Genomic DNA, 18,620 nt, shown 5'->3' on the forward strand with positions numbered 1-18,620 from the left:
CGAAGAAGGTGTCGCTGGCACTGAAGACGTTAATTTTGAAATTATTTGGTCACTGCAGCGGCCACGAACGCGGGTCTAACGAGCAGGCGCGCGCGCACCCGAGATGCTCGTTGTAATAGACGGCGCAGTGAGAGCTCGTTTTCGCGTCCTCAGACCGATTATTTCGAAACAGCAACACCTCTGGGGTGACTTGAACGCACGTGCACCGGTAGTCGCAGTGATCTGGTTAATGACGTCGATTTCTTTTTCAGGGGGCATAAGAATGTCATCGTTAAGCTGTGTGTTCCGTGAAGGTCTTTCATTGCAGTGGTAGCAAAAGCACACGTAGCACAAGTAGTCTGTCTCACTGGAAGTCACTGATCTTCCGGGCGTTAAACATTCCTTCAAAGCGTATATGTCTAGGTCGGTAACTCTGCGAAATTTTGGCTTCTTTGCAATAATCAAAGGAGTTCTGACACGATTTTGAGACATCGAAAAAGGGACATTTTTGCTTCGTTGCTGTGCAGTGTCAACGCTGTCCACACACTGGAGTCGGAGAACACGTATAAAATATTTTAATTTGACTTTGAAGTTTTCGTTGCTGAGCATCTGCAAGCCAGCTCTACTGCAAGGACATTATCCCGACGAGTCAAGACAGTTCCCCCGAGTTTGCGAGTTCCGCGTCCTGCATGCAGCCTAAATCGCGGAAATCACTGTCAGGGTCACAGGACGACAATTCACTCATCGTTGTTTATGTGCACCACGAGCAGATGACGAATTTGCTGCTAGTACGTCGCGAGTTTCTGTATCTCCGTGACGTCACACTGCTATGAAACATCACTGAGAAGACACCCCCTCGATATCTAAACCGAAAGTGTCTTTTTAAGGTGGCGCTAATTAAAATATATATGATGCATTCCCAGGCACCACAATAGTCGTTTTAGGTTTCTCGACACCAGTATTTTTATTTAGAGCAACAATCCGAAATTTTTAAAAATTCGTGTCAGTACTCCTTTAAGCTTTTTGTGCTTCGAAATGTAGTCTCCACAGTACGCTCATTCCGAGCTATACTTTCTCGCTATGAGACGCACAGGAGGAGTACAGTAAGAGCAAAGCACAAGAGCTATCCGCGCCGAATGAAGTGTGAACAGCGCTCTGAACGCGCGGCTAGTTCAGGCCGTCTGCTGCCGACATCTAAGATAGGCAAGCGCATCCGGTTACCAATAGTTTTGCTTTTCTTTCCTTTGACATTCCATATTTTGCTTTGCCACTGGAGCGCCACGTTAATGCTTTCCACTGATCGCAATTGGCGCAGCGCAGTTTCTCTGGCAGCAGCATGCATGAAGCGAGCGCTGATAGCTCCCTTAATAGAGTTTTCACCTTGCTTCCATCTCTGCCTTGTTATCAGCGCCTAGCTGCGATGCGAACAGAGGGCGGATAGAATAGCGAAGCTCCAGTGCACGTGCGTTCAAGTCACCGGAGAGGCGTTGCTGTTTCGAACTCGATAGGTCTGAGGACGCGAAAACGAGCTCTCACTGCGCCGTCTCTTACAACGAGCATCTCGGGTGCGCGCGCGCCTGCTCGGTAGCCCCGCGCTCGTGGCCGCTGCAGTGACGAACTAATTTCATGATTAACGTCTTCAGTGCCGGCGACACCTTTTTCGGTACCTGCTTGCCTTTTAATAAAAAGCAATTCAATCCTGCCTGCATTTTATACACTTGCTGGGCAAGAAGTCGGAATTGCCAATCCTTGCCCAAGGGTCTTATTGGAGGGGCCGTAACTATTAGTGCAACGACATTATGCAACATGTTTTCAATGATTATGAAAGCTGATGTGGAGGAGAATAAGTGGACGAAGTTTAAGAAATATAAAAAATGGTGTTTTTTTTTTAATTGTCGTCAGAAGTTTTCATTGTCCGGTGTTTTCTTTAACTCAGCCCGATCATATCTCTTTACTGAAAAGTTATATAAATATAAGATTCGGCAGTGTGGTAGATAAGCATGCGAAGAACGTAATGCGCAATTTTTGGTCGGTCTGCTACAAGGATTTTTTGAGATAAAGACCTTCAAAATAAAGAAAATAACGTTTCCTGGGCCAATTTTGAGGTTTTACAGCGAAAGCTGTAATGAGATCATTTCACCGGCCGTTTTTGGCGCCGTAGTTGTCCGCCGCCGCCGCCGGTGTCCGTAACCAGTATCGCTCGAAATAAGAAAAAAAACGAAATAAGAAAAAAATTCCAGGATGGAACGAGGTTCGAACCTGGGCCCTCTGCGTGGGAGCCCAGTATTCAACCGCTGAGCCATGCCGGTGCTTGAAACTGCTTTGCAAAAAGGTCCTACACAGGCTTCATGTCGGGAAGGAACCACATTAGCGTATGAAATATAGCGTGGTAGAAGAGTAAAATAAGCACCAAGCGTCGCACAACGCGAATTCTGTAACCAGGCGTCACACAATGCGAATTGCGCAACGAGTAGGTTGTTGAATGCTTCCAACCCATTACGAAAGGCTCTGCCATAATTCGTCATCGTGAACAGGCACAGCATCAACAAAGTGCGCATAATGCCTTACATGTGTTTAGCAGGTACCAACGCTCTCCGTAGAATGACGAAAAATGGCACAGTGCCTCCTGCCCTACTTCTCAAAAATTACAGTGATTTATAGCGTAGTGGGTTCCTCGCAAGTGCACTTGTATTGGTTGCCAAGGAAGCCCATAAGCGCGTGATCCATTTCTTCGGGGTCTCAGTAAAGTTCTCCCCCCCCCCCCCCCCCCCCGGTCTCTCTCCCACGTGTCAACGTATGTTATACAGCATGACGGGAGAGGGAAATAGCGACCGGGCGTCACCCAATGCAAATTATATAACTGGTGGGCCGTTTAAAGATTCCAACCCATTACAAAGGGCTGAGCCATAATTCTCTATCATCATCAGTCGTCGCGTCAACAAAGTGCACATAATGCCTTACAGACGTGTAGCTGGTGCCTCGCTTCTTCGCAGAATGACGAATAATGGCTTAGTAGGTGCTTCCCAACTTCACAAAAATTGTGATTTATGGCGTAGTGGGTACCTTTCTAGTGTACTTGTATTGAAGCCCCAAGAGAGCTTAACGGGCTCTAGAAACGCCGCTCTTCCAGCTTTCGCTGTGACTGGGCTGCGGTTTCAGCGCAGGCCTGGCGTTTTTTTATAAAAACATCTACACTACACATCAAAACTAAAAATACCTGAGCAGAAGCAAAAACATGCATATATTTAGTTAAAAAAATTTCAGCTACCTAACTTTATATATTTTGTGCAATTCATAACGAAAGTTGGCCAAAACAGCAGAGCGGATGAGCGCTCCACTCCACCTCTTCGTCGTTATTGATTTCCTGTGCTTCGAAAAAATTTTTGGCGGCAAAACAAATTGCGGATCTCTTCTTTCCACTCATCAGGCAATAATATATAAAATTTTGAAATAAATTTGAGAGGTCGACCAGCCATCGATTAATCGATCTTACGTGGAATCACCCTGTTATCTATTGCGCATGCCCTATAGACACTTCACTGCTGCACGCCTGCTATTTACAGGTCACGAACAACACGCACGCTAGTTGGCGTGACAGAGCTTTATTGGCGAGAAAGTAGCGAGTGCAGAGTTTTTAAAAAAGGAAGTGCAGGCAAGCCAGATGACGACTGTTGTCGTGTCCCATAAGTGTACACCAAGGGTGCGGCTGTTTCACATTGCAATGCTGAAAAGTGTGCAATACTTCTTAGGCCGGCTGAGACGAAGTTTAATGTTTCAGGTAGGATTGGACACATTGCGAAGGATTTGGACTGCAATGGATTTTATTTAAATAGGTCCACTGGTTGTTTTCACTCATTTTTGTACTTGGATAGGTGGTACTTGAGTAGGAAAATCAGTTGGCCACGGGAGAGCCTCCTCTTAAAGTTGAAGCTGCACTCTTCTTTGAGTCTGCCTTCATTTCATTTTAAACTTTCACTTGATGAACAGTTTCGACCTAATAAAATTTTTTTTTTCTCCCATGATTTTGAAATCCAACAGCATTAAGAGCACCTTCAAGAAACAAGAATGAAGTCGACTGCAAAGATGTAACCTTCTCTGTGGTCTCTACATACGACGTGTTCTTTTTGTTGTACTTGTTGGCGTAAATTAAAAAAATTTCCCGTGTCATGTAACAAAATTCTATATATAGGTCTAGATTACGCTATTTATGCCATGTATTGCATTACAGCAGTAAAATTCCGTATGCTGCTGTACATAATACTCTCTTTCCAGAGATTATGTGAAGGTAAATCCTTTTCTGTGATTTTAGTTAAACACTTTCATTTTCAATAACAGGCATCAAACCTGAGCGCCTGAGGCGATATTTTGACAAACCTTGGCTACTTTTCTTGCTGTGGAGGCAAAGTTTCAATAAAACAGCACTGGTTAAAAAAATATATATATATATACGGCCCATCCACTCCGTGAAGATGGTTGTACCATGGAGCTGTCTATGCACGATGATTGCCCTTGCGGCATTCCTTGCAGTGGTCCTTGAAGCCCTCATTAGTGGTGGTTGCCACCATTCGTTGCCATGTTGCCTTAGCTTCATGAGTTCACATTTCAGAGTCACATTTCGGCTCTCCGCTGGTGAATTGCCTCAGCTTTACGAGCTCGCAGTTCGGAGTTGACTGCTCTCGGCTGGCACTTGGCCTCCCTTTGCAAGCTCACTGTGCTGTGCCTTCGTCACGACGACGTCTTTATGCGCGAGTCTATACGGCTGGCTGCGAGATTACGTGTGATTAGAAAACCACACAAGTCTATATGATTGGCTAGTGAGACCATGTGATGTCACAAATCCACTGCTAGATTTGAAATGCGCACGCTTACACCTGATTGGTCAAAGCGAGATCACGTGACCTGTCGGCTCAGGCAGTGGCGTTTCATAGGAAGCCTCATGATGTCATGAATGTACCATGGATTTGAAATGTGGGTGCTTGCGCAAACCTGATTGGTCAAAGCGAGATCACATCACCTGCCGGCTCGGCCAATAGCACATTTCTGCGGACGCTGACTAACTACTACTATGGCACAGGAAATTCAGGTCCTGAAAATGCATGATTGAAACAGAGAATCTCTCAGTCATCAGCACAATGATTCAGCATTCTCATGATAAAGTCTGTTATGGTATGTGCATCTGGTGTCATTGGCCCATATGCATGAAAAGCATAGATCACATCCTGCCGTCCATAAATGTAAACGCACTATTTGTCCCAGTTGGTTGTTGCGTGTCCTGCAGAAGTGGTTCACATTGTTGAGATTCAGTTCTCTGCATGTGCAGCGGCTACAGGGACATGTGCTTGAACTCCCTGCCACCCAAGACCGCCCAGCACTACACCTGGGACAACCCGATGGCCAAGCGCTGCCTTCTGTGGGGCTCGGACAGCTGTACCAAGCTGAACAAGCTTGAGCTGCTAATGGTGTGTTCTTGCAGTTCCTTCCCTCTCTACACAGCAGGGCTCACTTTCTAGCATTCCATATCCCGTTTTGTACTTGAAAGAATGTTAGTTGCAACGACCATGGTGGTCACTGGACCTCTACATATTGGTAATTTGATGATATTGGCCAAAACAGGGCTGTTTTGTCTGTGTGGATAATTTCAATGATGTGGGAACTGAGCACAGAAGAAGCACAGATGCAAAGGCACAGAGTGGCGCAGTTTTCGATATATCAAAAGCAACAAATGTTTTTCAGTATGTGCATACTACGTCGTATACTTTTTTTCATTTGATTTTCAAAGATATGTTATATCTGTTAGATATAGACAATGATCTGATATATCCAGGTTTGATGGTGTAATGAAATTCAGCTTATACCCTATTTAGATTGGAGAAACTTCGTCTCTTCGAGTGAGTGTACTATACTTGGTTGTTAATGTTGTTTGCAGGCTGATGGGTGAAATTCAGCAATGAACGAAGTAATATTCAGCCCATGGTCGGCACTAATTCTGAAAAAATTTACATTTTTTGCAATTTGAAAATTGTATTTGTCCTCATGCCATTTCAGGCAGACAAACCGAATGCAAACCACCTGCACATTGCCATTCTCAGCACTTTGGTTCTAAGCGTGCAGTGTTGAGAACTTGAGTGTTGCTTTCTTTGCTCGTGACAATTTATAGTGCTTTTATTGAGTTGATGTATTGCCTCAACGAGCTAATATATAAAGTACTGGCTGATTTATCTGTGCACACTGCCATCAGCTTCATATGACGCTTCCCTTTCCTGCATAGTAGTGAGTGGAGTCACAGATAGCTCCCTAAATTTGCCATTTGGACTAGCGTACTATATAAAGGCACTTAGAGCAAATCATCTTTTTTGAGCCAAAGATTTTCTTTTTTTGCAGAACTATCTTAATTATTTATAGTTTGGGCTGTAATCTATTTGGGGTTGATTGTTTAATACTCCAGAAAATTAAAGCACAACTTTCTAAAAATTATTTTTAGCTGAAATTATCTGCAGTGGTAGACATCAACATTGTGAATTTTTATTACTTTTTTTTTTAGTGCCTACTATATGCTAGGGCAGATGTGCATATGCTGGTAGCATATGCAGAAAAGGGTCACGTGAAAACTAATTAAGCTTTCTATAATGACTAGTTACTTTGCCTGACGAATATGTGCAGATGTCGAATATGTCCATCATTTGAGGAGGGCCAATTGCCACTTCGTGTGCATGCACTCTTGCTATGCTGGTTGTATTTCGTGCTTTTTAAATGTGTTATAGGGTGAATGGAATGTGTCTTGGCATAGCTTTTTCCTGATATCAGCTATTTTCGTGTGACGACTCGCTTGCAGGACGACTGTGACCAAGTCCAGCTGAAGGATGACCGCAAGCTGTTCTGGATTGCATTCTTGAATGGCAGGCAGCGAACGCTACTCTTCACTGAAGACTCTGCCCTCGTATTCAAGATACAAGAGGTAAGTCTTACAGTATTGGCTGTTGCAGGGGAGGGATTGCCCATTCACATAAGCCTTGCACATTTATGCCACCCCGGTGGTGCAGTGGTTATGGTGCTCTGCTGCTGGCCCAAAAGACACGGATTCAATCCCAAACGTGGCGGTCACATTTCAATGGAGATGAAGTACTGGAGGCCCTTGTACTGTACTATGACGGTGCGAGTTAAAGAATCCCAGATAGCTAAAATTATAATGTCCCCTACTATCGTGTCTCTCGCAGCCCGAGTCGCTTCGGGACATTAAATTTCATAAACCAAACCAAACCTTATGCATTTATAACGTTAGCGTCAGAGCAAACACATCCTGAGGAAAGTCGTTTGCTTTCTTTCATAAAGGTAAATTTTTATAGGCTTAAGTATGGGACCAGTAATTGCCAGGGATTGTAACTTCATAAATAAGCTGCTATGAATAATTATATCAAAAGCTTTAGTAAGGTCCGAAAATATTGAATCAACAAATTTATCATTAAGACAACAAATTCATCATTCAAAAATTGTGACTAATTAGGCACTTCCAAAAAAGTTTTCATACCAAGCAAGAAAATAGTTCTGTCGAGAATCGGCAGCCACTTTTACGGTTTGATGCTGTGCCTGTGGTAGTAATCCCTTCACAGCAATCATACATCGCATGGAAAGCAAAAAAATATTCCTTCAACATACTGTGGTGATCAATGTAAGTGAAGCCTTTGTGTCCATTGTTCTACTCGGTCAATCTGCCAGTACAACAAGGGTTGTCGCACAGAGCAATACAGTGAAATCCCGCTACAATGAAATTGGTAGGACGCGCGAAAAAGTTTGTTGTCGTGGAATTTCATTGCAGCAAAATTTCATGTATAGACCACAAAAGTTCAGAATATCTGATTATTATGACTCCTCCTCTGGTCCCGGCAAGCAATCTTTTGCATGGAACTCTCATTAATTCATAAGTATTTGGCCACACACAGGGTGAACGTATTTTCTCACACATAACGCGCACAAAATATACAGAATATTCGAAGCTGAAGTGAGGGTGCCGGTTATATGCGAATTTCTATGCGGAAGCTGGCGTCACAGCGGGTCTTCACGGTAATGCAAGGAAGGCGGCTTTGTGTCGATACATGCATATCTTTTTTCTTTCTCCCACAGTTTGTAGTCGGGGATGTGTTATGTGTAGTGGGTGGGCTGTACATGAGAAAATATCGTTTTCAGACTGTCCTTGGAGTGTGTCGAGCATAGAGCACCACAAACGCTCATGTCAAAGCTTCGCAAGAGGCCAACCAAAAACTAAATGCCGAAGTCTGCACACCACAGTGATAAGCAAATGCCAGGAAAGCCAAAACGCTTTGTACAGTTTTAGATCTTTATTGCCAGTAATGTTCCGCTGTGTTAGTCGCATACCTTCGAAGTTTAGTCTCTATTGATGATCACAGCTAGTGGGTCTAGTGACGACAAGCAGTATTTGTTTTGAGCGCTCTGTCAGAAACATTGCAGAAGCTTTTGATGAACGATTCTATTGCACGTGCATCAAATGCACCGGGAGCATCGTGTTGGATGGACGATCCGCCACTGAGCATCTCGGTGGTGAAAAAAAATTTATGGGGATGTGAGTGTGGTAGCCAAGAGAGTGTCTCCAGTGAAGACACAGGTCTTGTGATGCGGCTGCACTGCTCTAGAAGTGACGAGCAAACAAGAAATCATTAAGTTGCTGTCAGAATTTCACAGCAATCCTAGGCAAGTGCCTTTTCTTTATGAGGTAGCAATTGCAAAATCTTTGTTGAAGTGGAAGTACCCAGGAAAAGTACTTGTTGTGACTAGGGATGGGCGAATATTCGGACGTTTCGAATATTCGAACGAATATTAAATTATTCGAATTCGCTTCGATACGAATTTATATTATTCGAAATTTCGAAGTATTCGAAATGAACGAATATATGTACGTTTGATCGCACATAACTCCCTGTAAAGGTGGTTTCACTGCAGCCTCGGGGTGCCGTACCGTGAAACCACCCTGCCAGGGGAAATCTGCATAGCCGCGAAGCCACACTTCAAGGTTAAGTGTACATATTTTTTTAATTTTAACAGCGTGATATATGGGCTTATATGCGCTAAGTATAGTAATATTTAACTTGTAACGTATTGTACCACTTATAAGTGGCACCCTACTGTTTTTCAAATTTTGATGCCATTCAAGGTTTCTTCCACTTCATTTCGAACCAAAAAAGTGACATTCACTCATACCTAGTTCCAATTCTTAAAAATATTGTGCAAGGGTCATGAAGAAAATGCTCAATTTTTCTTAATAATATGCGGTGAGTACTATTCGAACTATTCCATTCGAAATTATTCGACCAAATGACTATTCGCTTCCGATTCGCTTCGAACCTCAAATTTGCTATTCGCCCATCCCTAGTTGTGACGAGACATTTTTTGCATTGTTTTCTATGGGCAGCTGACGGCGAATTGAAAATATTTCATTGTGGTGGGAATTTCATTGTAGCGGTGTTCGTTATAGCGGGATTCAACTGTACAACACTGAATGCTGTGTTCTCCTCACTGAACTGCTCTCAGCAAAGTCCATTCAAATCTGCATCAAAACCTGTCAGCTGCTGCAAAACAACTTTCATCGAATATTGCATGAAAGTAAGGTGACAACTTTAGTTATGGCAACTTTGTTCCTGGTTGCGCATGTTCTCTTTTGTAGCATCATATGCTGTTGTGTCTGAAAAATCGAACGAGGTCCGGTACAGCATCATAAAGTTCAATTATATGTTGGTTCAGCTGAATACTTATGCTTTAGTCTTATCATGGAAACCTGCATTTGTATACTTTTATGTAGTAAGTAGCAATGGTGCAAATGGCAGAAAAAGTGCACATACCAAAGACACTTTTACTTGCATGTGTTTGTAGCCATTACATGTCACATTGCATTATACCAGCATCATGTTGTTTGTACCTGCTGTGGTGGACTAGTGGTTATGGCGCTTGACTGCTGACCCGAAGGTCGCGGGATTGAATCCTGGCCACGGTGGCCGCTTTTCAATGGAGGCGATATGCTAGAGGCCTGTATGCTTAGATTTAGGTGCGCTTTAAAGAACCTCAGGGGGTCGAAATTTCTGGAGCTCACCACTACGGTGTCTCTCATAAGCGTATCGTGATTTCGGGATGTAAAACCCCAACTATTATCCGCATCACGTTCGACGTCAGCTAAGTAGGCATGTGCAAATAGTAGTTTTAGGTTCGAAGCAAATTCGATGCGAATAGTGATTTTGGTTAAATAATTTCGAATCAAATTCGAATATTGTATATCACATACTATAAAGAAAAACGAAATATTTGTCATTACCCAACCAACCTGCACAACATTTTTTTTAAATTATAACAAGGCATGTGCAAATGTTATTTTTTTTGGTTCAAGGAAAGTGGAAGCAACTTTGAATAGTAGCAGGATTTGGCTTTCGGTAGAATGCAAGTGATGACCTGTAAAATATGTTACGTTTTAAAATTAACTATACTTGGAGCATATAAGCTGGTGTAACAAGTTTTTAAACTTAAAAAATGATCAATCGATGTGAGGGTAATATGTTCATTTAACCTTGAAAATGGGGCTTCGCGGCAATGCGGATTTTCTCTGGAAAGGTGTATTCACGGTATAGCACTCCTCCACTGCAGTGAAACCACCTTTACAGGGGTTTACAAGCGGACTAATATAGACCTGTTCCTTTCGAATGCTTCGAAATTTTCAATAATTTAAATTCGAATCGAAGCGAATTCGAATACTCGAATGCTCGAATATTCGCACAAGCCTACAGCTAAGAGGTTGTGCAGCTGTAGCAGTGAAATGTGATGCCCAGATAGTGCTGATTACAATGGTTATACCTCACTAGAATATACAACTGTTTTGCATTGTACTCTTAGCGAGTAATTCATAATTGTTGTTTCTCAACATCATGTGTATTGTGTCCACGTTGGAGCTCAGATTGGAATTTGCACAGCTGTTGTGGAGAAAGCTGATGGCATTGTTGAGGAATGCCCATTTTGAGTAATGCTACCTGCGTGGAATCTCAGGACGCATGTGAGAGGTTGCAGGCATTTTGATTGATTAATCGTAAGTTTCGGACAAACATATACCTACCGCTTCCTAAAAATTTGTAAAAGTCACTTATGCAGCATTGCTGTCTTTTCTGTATTAGTTGTTCAGACTATCATAAATCCACGAAGGATCTTTGTTTTCTTATGCACTTGACCTGTAATTAGCTGTTTTTATCCTCGTTCAATTACAAGTATTAATACATACTGGCACTCCTGGGTTTGCCTTGCTAACATGTGTGCTTATGTTTCTTTGTCAGTCTGGTGCATTGGAGCGGAATATCTACGACATGGTGCTGAACTTTCAAGCTGTTGGCATCTCCCTGGTTTCTTCACACCCCAGGAGAGAGATTGTCTACATCTCCGTCATAGGGTTCGTGCTTGTCTGCTTACTGTGATAAAACATGTTCTGATATCTTGCGTGGCAGGCACCACACTCAGTACAGATAAACGGACGAGTGCAGCGTTTAACCTTTTTTATGCCACGTTCTGCCTCATGCTTTTGTTCCCCATGAGTTGTCATTGCCATTGTTGTTGTCTTGTTTTGCTTGCCTTGAAGTGGTTGGAACATAGAGTTTCATACAATAACCTAGAGAGGAAACTGGCGCTGCGATTGTTCAACCACCATGGGAATGATGGAAAGTACAGGCTTCGGATTGGATTTCGTTATCTAGCGAACTGTTTACGGATCTTTTTCTACAGTTTCAGTTTCGTTCTTTGCGAGGCGTGGGCAATGGAGTGCATTGCAAAGCACTCAAGCAGTGCCTTTGTTGTTCAAAGAGGCTGAAAACCGCTAGGTTTCTTGGTTTGCTGCCATGTTGCAGCTTTACAGGTTGTATTTGACAGTTTTAGCAGAGCGTCGTATACTCACCGCTGTGCATAGATGTAGCGTCCCATGCCAGTGCAGGAAGTTGCTTAGAGTTCACGTTTTGTGATAAGCGCTACTTACAAAACGCTTTCAAATCGACTGCAAAATGACGGCGAAGCCAAGTAGATGCACCGTCACGCTCCTCTGACTCGACTTCACAACAAAACGAGAGATGCGTTGGGGACAGGCCACTTGGACAGATGCACCTGGCATCACAGCAGATCATACGTTAAGTGTTTCTCACTCAATACGGTACTGTTATTTCCATAAATAGATAATGCGTACTTTCGAGGGAAAGACAAGCGAGTTTGGTGATGCCAAATCTGGAACACAATTGCAGAGCAATGCATACCCTGGTGGTTGAATTTGTCCATGTTTCACTTCCATCTCGCGGTCACGCAGACCTTTTGCAATAAGTTTTATGTACAAAAGAATGAAGCAAGTTTTAATTAGAAATAACTTGATATCGCTTTGTTTTACACTCTGCAAACAGGCATCGTGAATCTCAAGAACCTAATCCACCTGAAGCAAATCTGAAGCCTGTACTTCCCATCATTCCCATGGTGGTTGAAGCGCCGCTCAAGGAGCCCGCGTAGACACTAGCGCCAGATTCCCCTCTAGGTATTATTGTAAGAAACTCTGTGGGTTAGGAAGACCCGTATACCATATATAGATTCATATAAGAGCCACACTTGTTTTTTTGCAATATAGAATAGGTATGGCCCTTGCATGTAATTGGGCCATTTTGCCCATTTCTTCAGACAACGAGTATGAAATGTGCACTAATCCACTTATTTCGTCATCATATGCCAGCACTAAAGTGAATGCTGTCCTTCTCATAAAGAATCTAACCGAAAGCTTCGAATGGCTCATTAAGTGAAAAAGCCAATGTCTGTCCCCGCAACACACTGCCTATGTTCCCGTTATCTGCAATGCTATGCAATGGGCATGCTTCCAGAAACCTTGGCTGGGAGAGGGCATCGCCACATCATCCTCGCTCTCGATCTCGCGAGCCTGTGTTACCCACACAAGCTCTCACTTGCATTCCAACTTTACCTCGGTAATTGCTATAAAAAAATTAACATTTAAAAAATGGAATAAATTTGAAAGCAAAAATTCTGGCAGTAGCGAGTCTCGAACCTACGACCCAACGCTCAGAAGCAGAGTGTCTTACCCACTGGGCTGAACCGGCACCTCCAAGATAGCAGGCCTGTGCACCCTGCTTTATGACATCATGCTACTTGGGACTGAAATTTCTACATCCGTGCTTTTGCCATGGCTAGCTTAGCAATGGAAATTTCAGTCCAAGTGGCAGGATGTGGTATGGCAGAGTGAACAGGCCTGCTATGTATGTAGGAGGCATTGCGTGCAGTCTGTGTCTCTCTCTCTCTCTATTTTGCTCCCACTGGGCTTGGCTGCTGCACATACCTTTTGGGCCTTGGTGGGCGCTGCGAATTCCCCAGTCTCTCATTGCACAGGACCTCGATGTCATGCAGCGTTGGCACTGTAGGCTTCTGCTGCTTGCTGGCTCGGACGCTCGTTTGGACACTAATGCTTTCGCATTCACAGCTCATCAGAAGGACATAGGTGTCCTTGGACTTTTCACTCATTGTGTCGCATAATTGAGTACTCGCATTTGCTATTGCTGCCACTTGTTGCTTATGTTCAGTTCGCCAGCATATTCGTCGGTTAAATCATCTTCCGTGCTTCCCGTGGTGTTAGAGGTCCCTATTACATTAAGGCTCTTTACGAGTACAGTAGACTTCATTAAACGGAACCTGAAGGGCTGGGACAAAATGCTCTGTTTAACAGGTGTGCCATTGACTGAGAGGTGAACAGAGGTGCAGAATTCAAGTACGAAACCAATCATATTAGAGGTAGTTCTTCCAATTAAGCAGCAATTCCGTTTAGAGATATTCACTTACTGAGAGTCTAGTATATGTGCAAGTCATTGGTTTGGAACACGTGTTGTTACTTGGAATACATTGGTTGGAATTTGTGTTTCTCTATTTTCTTTCTCGGTTTGATTTATTTTTCATAGTTTTAGGCTGCCAAGTTTGATGTGTGCCTCTTACAAGGGTGTGGCCCTCACACAAGTCTTTATGGTATTGAATGCAACAGATGTTGTAGCCTGCCTGTTCTTCTCATTGAAATGCAGTTCCGGTGTGAAGTGGGAGTCCAAGAAGGAGACCAAGACCTATTACAAGGCTGTAAACGCCAAGGAGTCGAACCAGTTGGAGTTGCAGTACCAGCGATACAACAATCTGCGCCGTCTAGACAGGGACCCTGCCTCGGTGCTCATGGTCAATGGCTACGAGGTGAGGAGCATTAGGTGGTCGCATCACTGGCATTCCAAACTCTGGCAATGTTTCTTTTCGCAATGGCATAGTATAACTCGTTGTTGGGCTATAGTTGGTGCGTTGCATCAAGGAAATATATTCAGCCAAAAATGGACAAACACAGGAAATGGTGAAGGAGACAGGAAAGCAGCTAGATTACCAACTCCTTAGTCACCAAAGCGAGGCTCAAATATATACACTCATGCGGTCACATGATCATATCACAATCACCTTCACATCAACTGAACTAGCCAGAAAGGCATAATACTAAACTGACGTACGGTTATTGTGTGTCATCTTCGCATTCTTATCTGGTCCTCGAGATTATAAAAAAGATTGCGGGAAATCTTGTCCCATTCTGCGCAACGCCACGGAGCTATCACTACAACTCGTTTCGCTCTTCTTTGCAATGTGAAAGGCCTCAAGTATTTCACGTGCCATTTTGTCATGACTTCTGCCCAAAATCCTGATTTTGGGCATAATTAAACCGCACCGGCTTAGTTATCAGTTTTTTTTTAGTGAGAAATGGACAAAACTGCACATGATCTAGTGATTTGAATTCTATGAAGTTAATATAGAAACATAATTCCATATAGTTAGTAGTCTGGGTTCAATAGTTTGTTTTCTTAGTTTTTCTTAACGCAGTTGGAACCTTTTATGCGCTAAAAGCATTCTGCTAGAAACTGGGTGTTTTCTTTTGGACATACGTTCTCAGGTGAACTTCAAGGAGATGAAGATTCTTTCAAACCCCAAGAAAGACTTGCGGCGCCTTGCCAGGCCAGGCATTTGGGCTACATACAAGAAGTCGCTACACCAGACTATGATTCACGCCAAGCTCCACATACTTCAGGTGACCACCTTAGAAAAAAACCTCACTGTTGTTGAAGTTTGCCAGATGTTAGTGCCATTATATGTGCCTGTTACATGGCCTCTTTCAACTGCTGTTGCGGCGAACAGCGGTAGAACTCAATCGCAGCTATATTTTACTGAAGGCACAACTGCCATGTAACACTTCTCTTCTGCACAAGACATAAGTTCAGAAAAAGATGGATGCTTGAAGTGACGAAAAATTCAACAAAGAATGTCGTAGGAGCCTAGCCTAATGCTAGCTAACATGACCTAACCTAACATAGCCTAACTTAACCTTACCTAACCTAGCCTCCGGCAACATTCCCTGCTCAAAGATTTTTCATCGCTTCTCTTCTGGTACAACTGCCATCGGCATATGAACTGAACAGCAGTTTGCTCAACTGAGACTGGCAGACCCTGTCAAGGCACCTCCACTGATATGATAGCTGTATCTGTATGCACAGCATGCCCCTTTGTCATAGATAATGAGCACTTTAACAATGAAAATCAAAGTGACGTGTGGTCCCAACTGATGACCGAAACACTTCTTGGAATCTGGGAAGGTTGCTTACTGAAACTGCAAACAATAAAAAGGAGTCTAGACCCTTTAAAACATGCACAGGAGCATAAAAATTAGTGTAGACCCTTGAAAACATGCATAGGAAAACAATAATAAGAGGTTACGCTTCACATTGTCTTGGTTGTTGAACTGGCTTTTAGATTTGAATCACTATAAACACTGTAGTACAGCTGAATAGAAACAACTTTAGCCACAGAAATACTTACTTTAATGTATTTATTGTCAGAAAATGCTATAAGAAGTCTTTTTGGTCGTTTAGAGATGTTTCCAAGGCACTGTCATGTTACCATGTGGCATAACAGAACCGAGCATGTAAAGTGCTGTGTAACTTTGAGTAAATTGTTGTTCTGTTAGCCTGCATGTTTCAGTGTTAAAGTGGTCATGAACCACCCCTCAGGCTTGGTGAGAGAAAACACATTCTGTGTATAGCAGACGCTGCTATGAACACTTCAGCCAGATCTTGCAGTCGTGCGCGGCAAGGAGAGTTCAGAAGCGGAGTGCGAAGTCGCCATTTTTTCAGGTGCCCTTCCTTTCATACAGAGGCCTGTTCTCACTGGCTTCCGTTGGTGGGGCACCTGCTGTAGACATCGAAGAACGGATAACGTGCGATTGGCCAATAGCCGCCATAAATTGATAGTGGCGTTCAGATCAGATGCGCTTCTTGCCACAGGGTGCCGCCATGTGCCGGCACCGTGCTCCATTGTCTGCTAACATTATACAGTCAGGCGCACTCGCGCACAGTAATGGCAACAGGAGGGAACAGTTGCATTTAGTCGCAAGCGCTCAAGGTCATGACACCTTTGTAACTCTGCTCATTCCTGATGGATTCTAGGAATTTTTGTGGCAATTACTTCGTAAGGAAATAAACTCCAATACTGAGGTCATTCAATGATTACTCGGAAAAGCGCTTCAGGACCCCTTTAACTACCACTCAACAGCAGTTCAAAGTGCCTGTGTAACACAGGTGTTACACTTGCAGGGTCCTTTCAATATTATGGTCATGTACCAAGAAAGTATCATATATGTTTCAAGTTAATTTGAGTCTTTTTTTTTCTTTATGGGAATGTTGTGATGCAAATGATATGATAAACATTGCTTTTATTTGTGGAGTCAGTGTTCATTAATTACATAAAATTAAAATTGATGCTGACCTCAGCTGTTGTCATTTATTTTGGCTGTTCAGCACAGCCGCTGAAGACTAATGTGGTAACTTGAGCACATTTTACAAGTAGAGGACGGGTTATTAAAGAAATCCTGAAAAAAGCGAACCAATTACGGTGCATTTGCTCTAGCTTATAAGATTTCAAAAACATGCACTTTTGAATGTAGTGTCGCCTCAGTCACATAACTATTTCAAACAATTTGGCAACAGCTTTCTTTTTTTCTTTATTTTTTTCACACAGGTTGATGACCAGATTGCAGATTGCACTTTCCCTGTGATATTGACTCCTGTCACGATGAGGAGGTCCCTGGGAGAGGGCATGAGTAAGCGCTGCTTCAAAGTGTTTCATCGTACCTGAAAAAAATTTGATCACTTGTTGTTTATCAAGCTGGTCTCAGTTAACAAAAATTAACCAGTATCATAGGAGGAGGATCAAAATGTTGCTTGTATGAGATCTCGGCCTAGCAGGTCCCCCTGCTAAGCTTTAGTGGTAGTTTAGTTAGGTGTAATGGTTTGTCCAGCAATTCGACAGCATTCGTTTCCGTGCTAATTTCGTCTGCTTCTGAATGCTGGGTTGAGAACTGAAACTTGATCTTTCTTTCTGATGTAGTTCCCAAGCCCTTCTTTGAGACCAGTGTGATAATGCGACAGTTCGACTACTCACAAGTTCGTCAATTCAAGTAAGTGTCCTCTAATTAGTATCCTGCACAGTCACCACTAAATGGGCTTGTTTCAGGAATGCAACTACCCATACAGGGTTGTTTTCTTACTTGAGCCATATACAGGCATGTGTGGGTTGTCATCTATTTTGGACTAACTCGTAATGGTTAGCCATATTTAAAATTAGGTGAAAAATGTCAGCTAGTCCTTATAATAATTTGATCCTGAATATATGAACATTCAGAAACCTCAGAAGGCATGGTGAGCCTCATTTGGGCTGGAATTGATACTGGAGTATGGCTTCACAGCAGTGCACGAAGTATTGCATTCAAGCATACCAAGCTTCAGTGTAATGTGACGGACCATGTCCTGTGCAGATCCAAATCCTCAGGTGCTCCCCGAAAGCTTGTTGCTGGTAGAGTTGGTTCATGATTCTTAAAGAGAATAAAATTCAGTTCAGTTTATTATCCTAAGGGCCCCCATTTTGAGGAGGCATTACATAAAGGGTGTAGTTTTATTTAGGTTAACAATAAGCAGTGAAGATGCAGAAAACCAAACAAAAATTAATGCAGTGTCAGTGACTGTTTTGACAGTGACTGTGTTATGTCTGATTCTGTGTTTTATTCTCCTGAGGTCATAAAAACAGTTTCTTGGGAGAAATACTATGTGAAGCAAATGCTCACATACAAAAGAAAAAGGAACCTTTTTTTCTGAATGGGTACGTGAGTGCTCAATTCAAGAAAGTGTGAAAAGGCAGTAAGCAGCTTGTAGGAAATCTTATAGGTTAGCACCTGCGTAAGTTTAGTAACATCAAGTTGCTGCACAAGTTTAGTCATGTTGATTTGGTGTTTGTGTTATGTTACCGGTGCTGCATGGCGAATCCTAAATGCATGCGAGTTTTGCAACTCGTCTTCCTGAATTTCAGGTACTTCAAAGTTCTGGTTCAGGAGTTCCACGCCAGGGTGGACCAATGCTTTATCAATGCTATTGGTGAATTCCTCACCCTGAATGAGAGGGAAGCCAACCATGTGAGTTGTAAAGCGTACATTTTCCACTTTATTGAAATTTTTGGGCAATAGGAAGAAGTGAACAGATTCAACAATCATGTTTGGAATCTGTGAAATG

At 42.9% G+C, this 18,620-nt stretch overlaps 1 protein-coding gene across 1 annotated transcript in view; it reads left to right on the forward strand.

The window, feature by feature from the left end:
* LOC119394273 (intermembrane lipid transfer protein Vps13) overlaps positions 1–18,620 on the forward strand; it is a 191,352-nt gene that overhangs the window by 129,198 nt on the left and 43,534 nt on the right. The window contains 8 exon segments of the mRNA XM_037661555.2: positions 5,300–5,438; positions 6,812–6,934; positions 11,298–11,410; positions 14,064–14,223; positions 14,960–15,094; positions 17,077–17,158; positions 17,446–17,515; positions 18,421–18,523. Of these exon segments, the coding sequence (XP_037517483.2) occupies positions 5,300–5,438; positions 6,812–6,934; positions 11,298–11,410; positions 14,064–14,223; positions 14,960–15,094; positions 17,077–17,158; positions 17,446–17,515; positions 18,421–18,523 (925 nt within the window).

The sequence above is a fragment of the Rhipicephalus sanguineus genome, chromosome 5 (genome assembly GCF_013339695.2).
Source record: "Rhipicephalus sanguineus isolate Rsan-2018 chromosome 5, BIME_Rsan_1.4, whole genome shotgun sequence".
Lineage (NCBI taxonomy): Eukaryota > Metazoa > Arthropoda > Arachnida > Ixodida > Ixodidae > Rhipicephalus > Rhipicephalus sanguineus.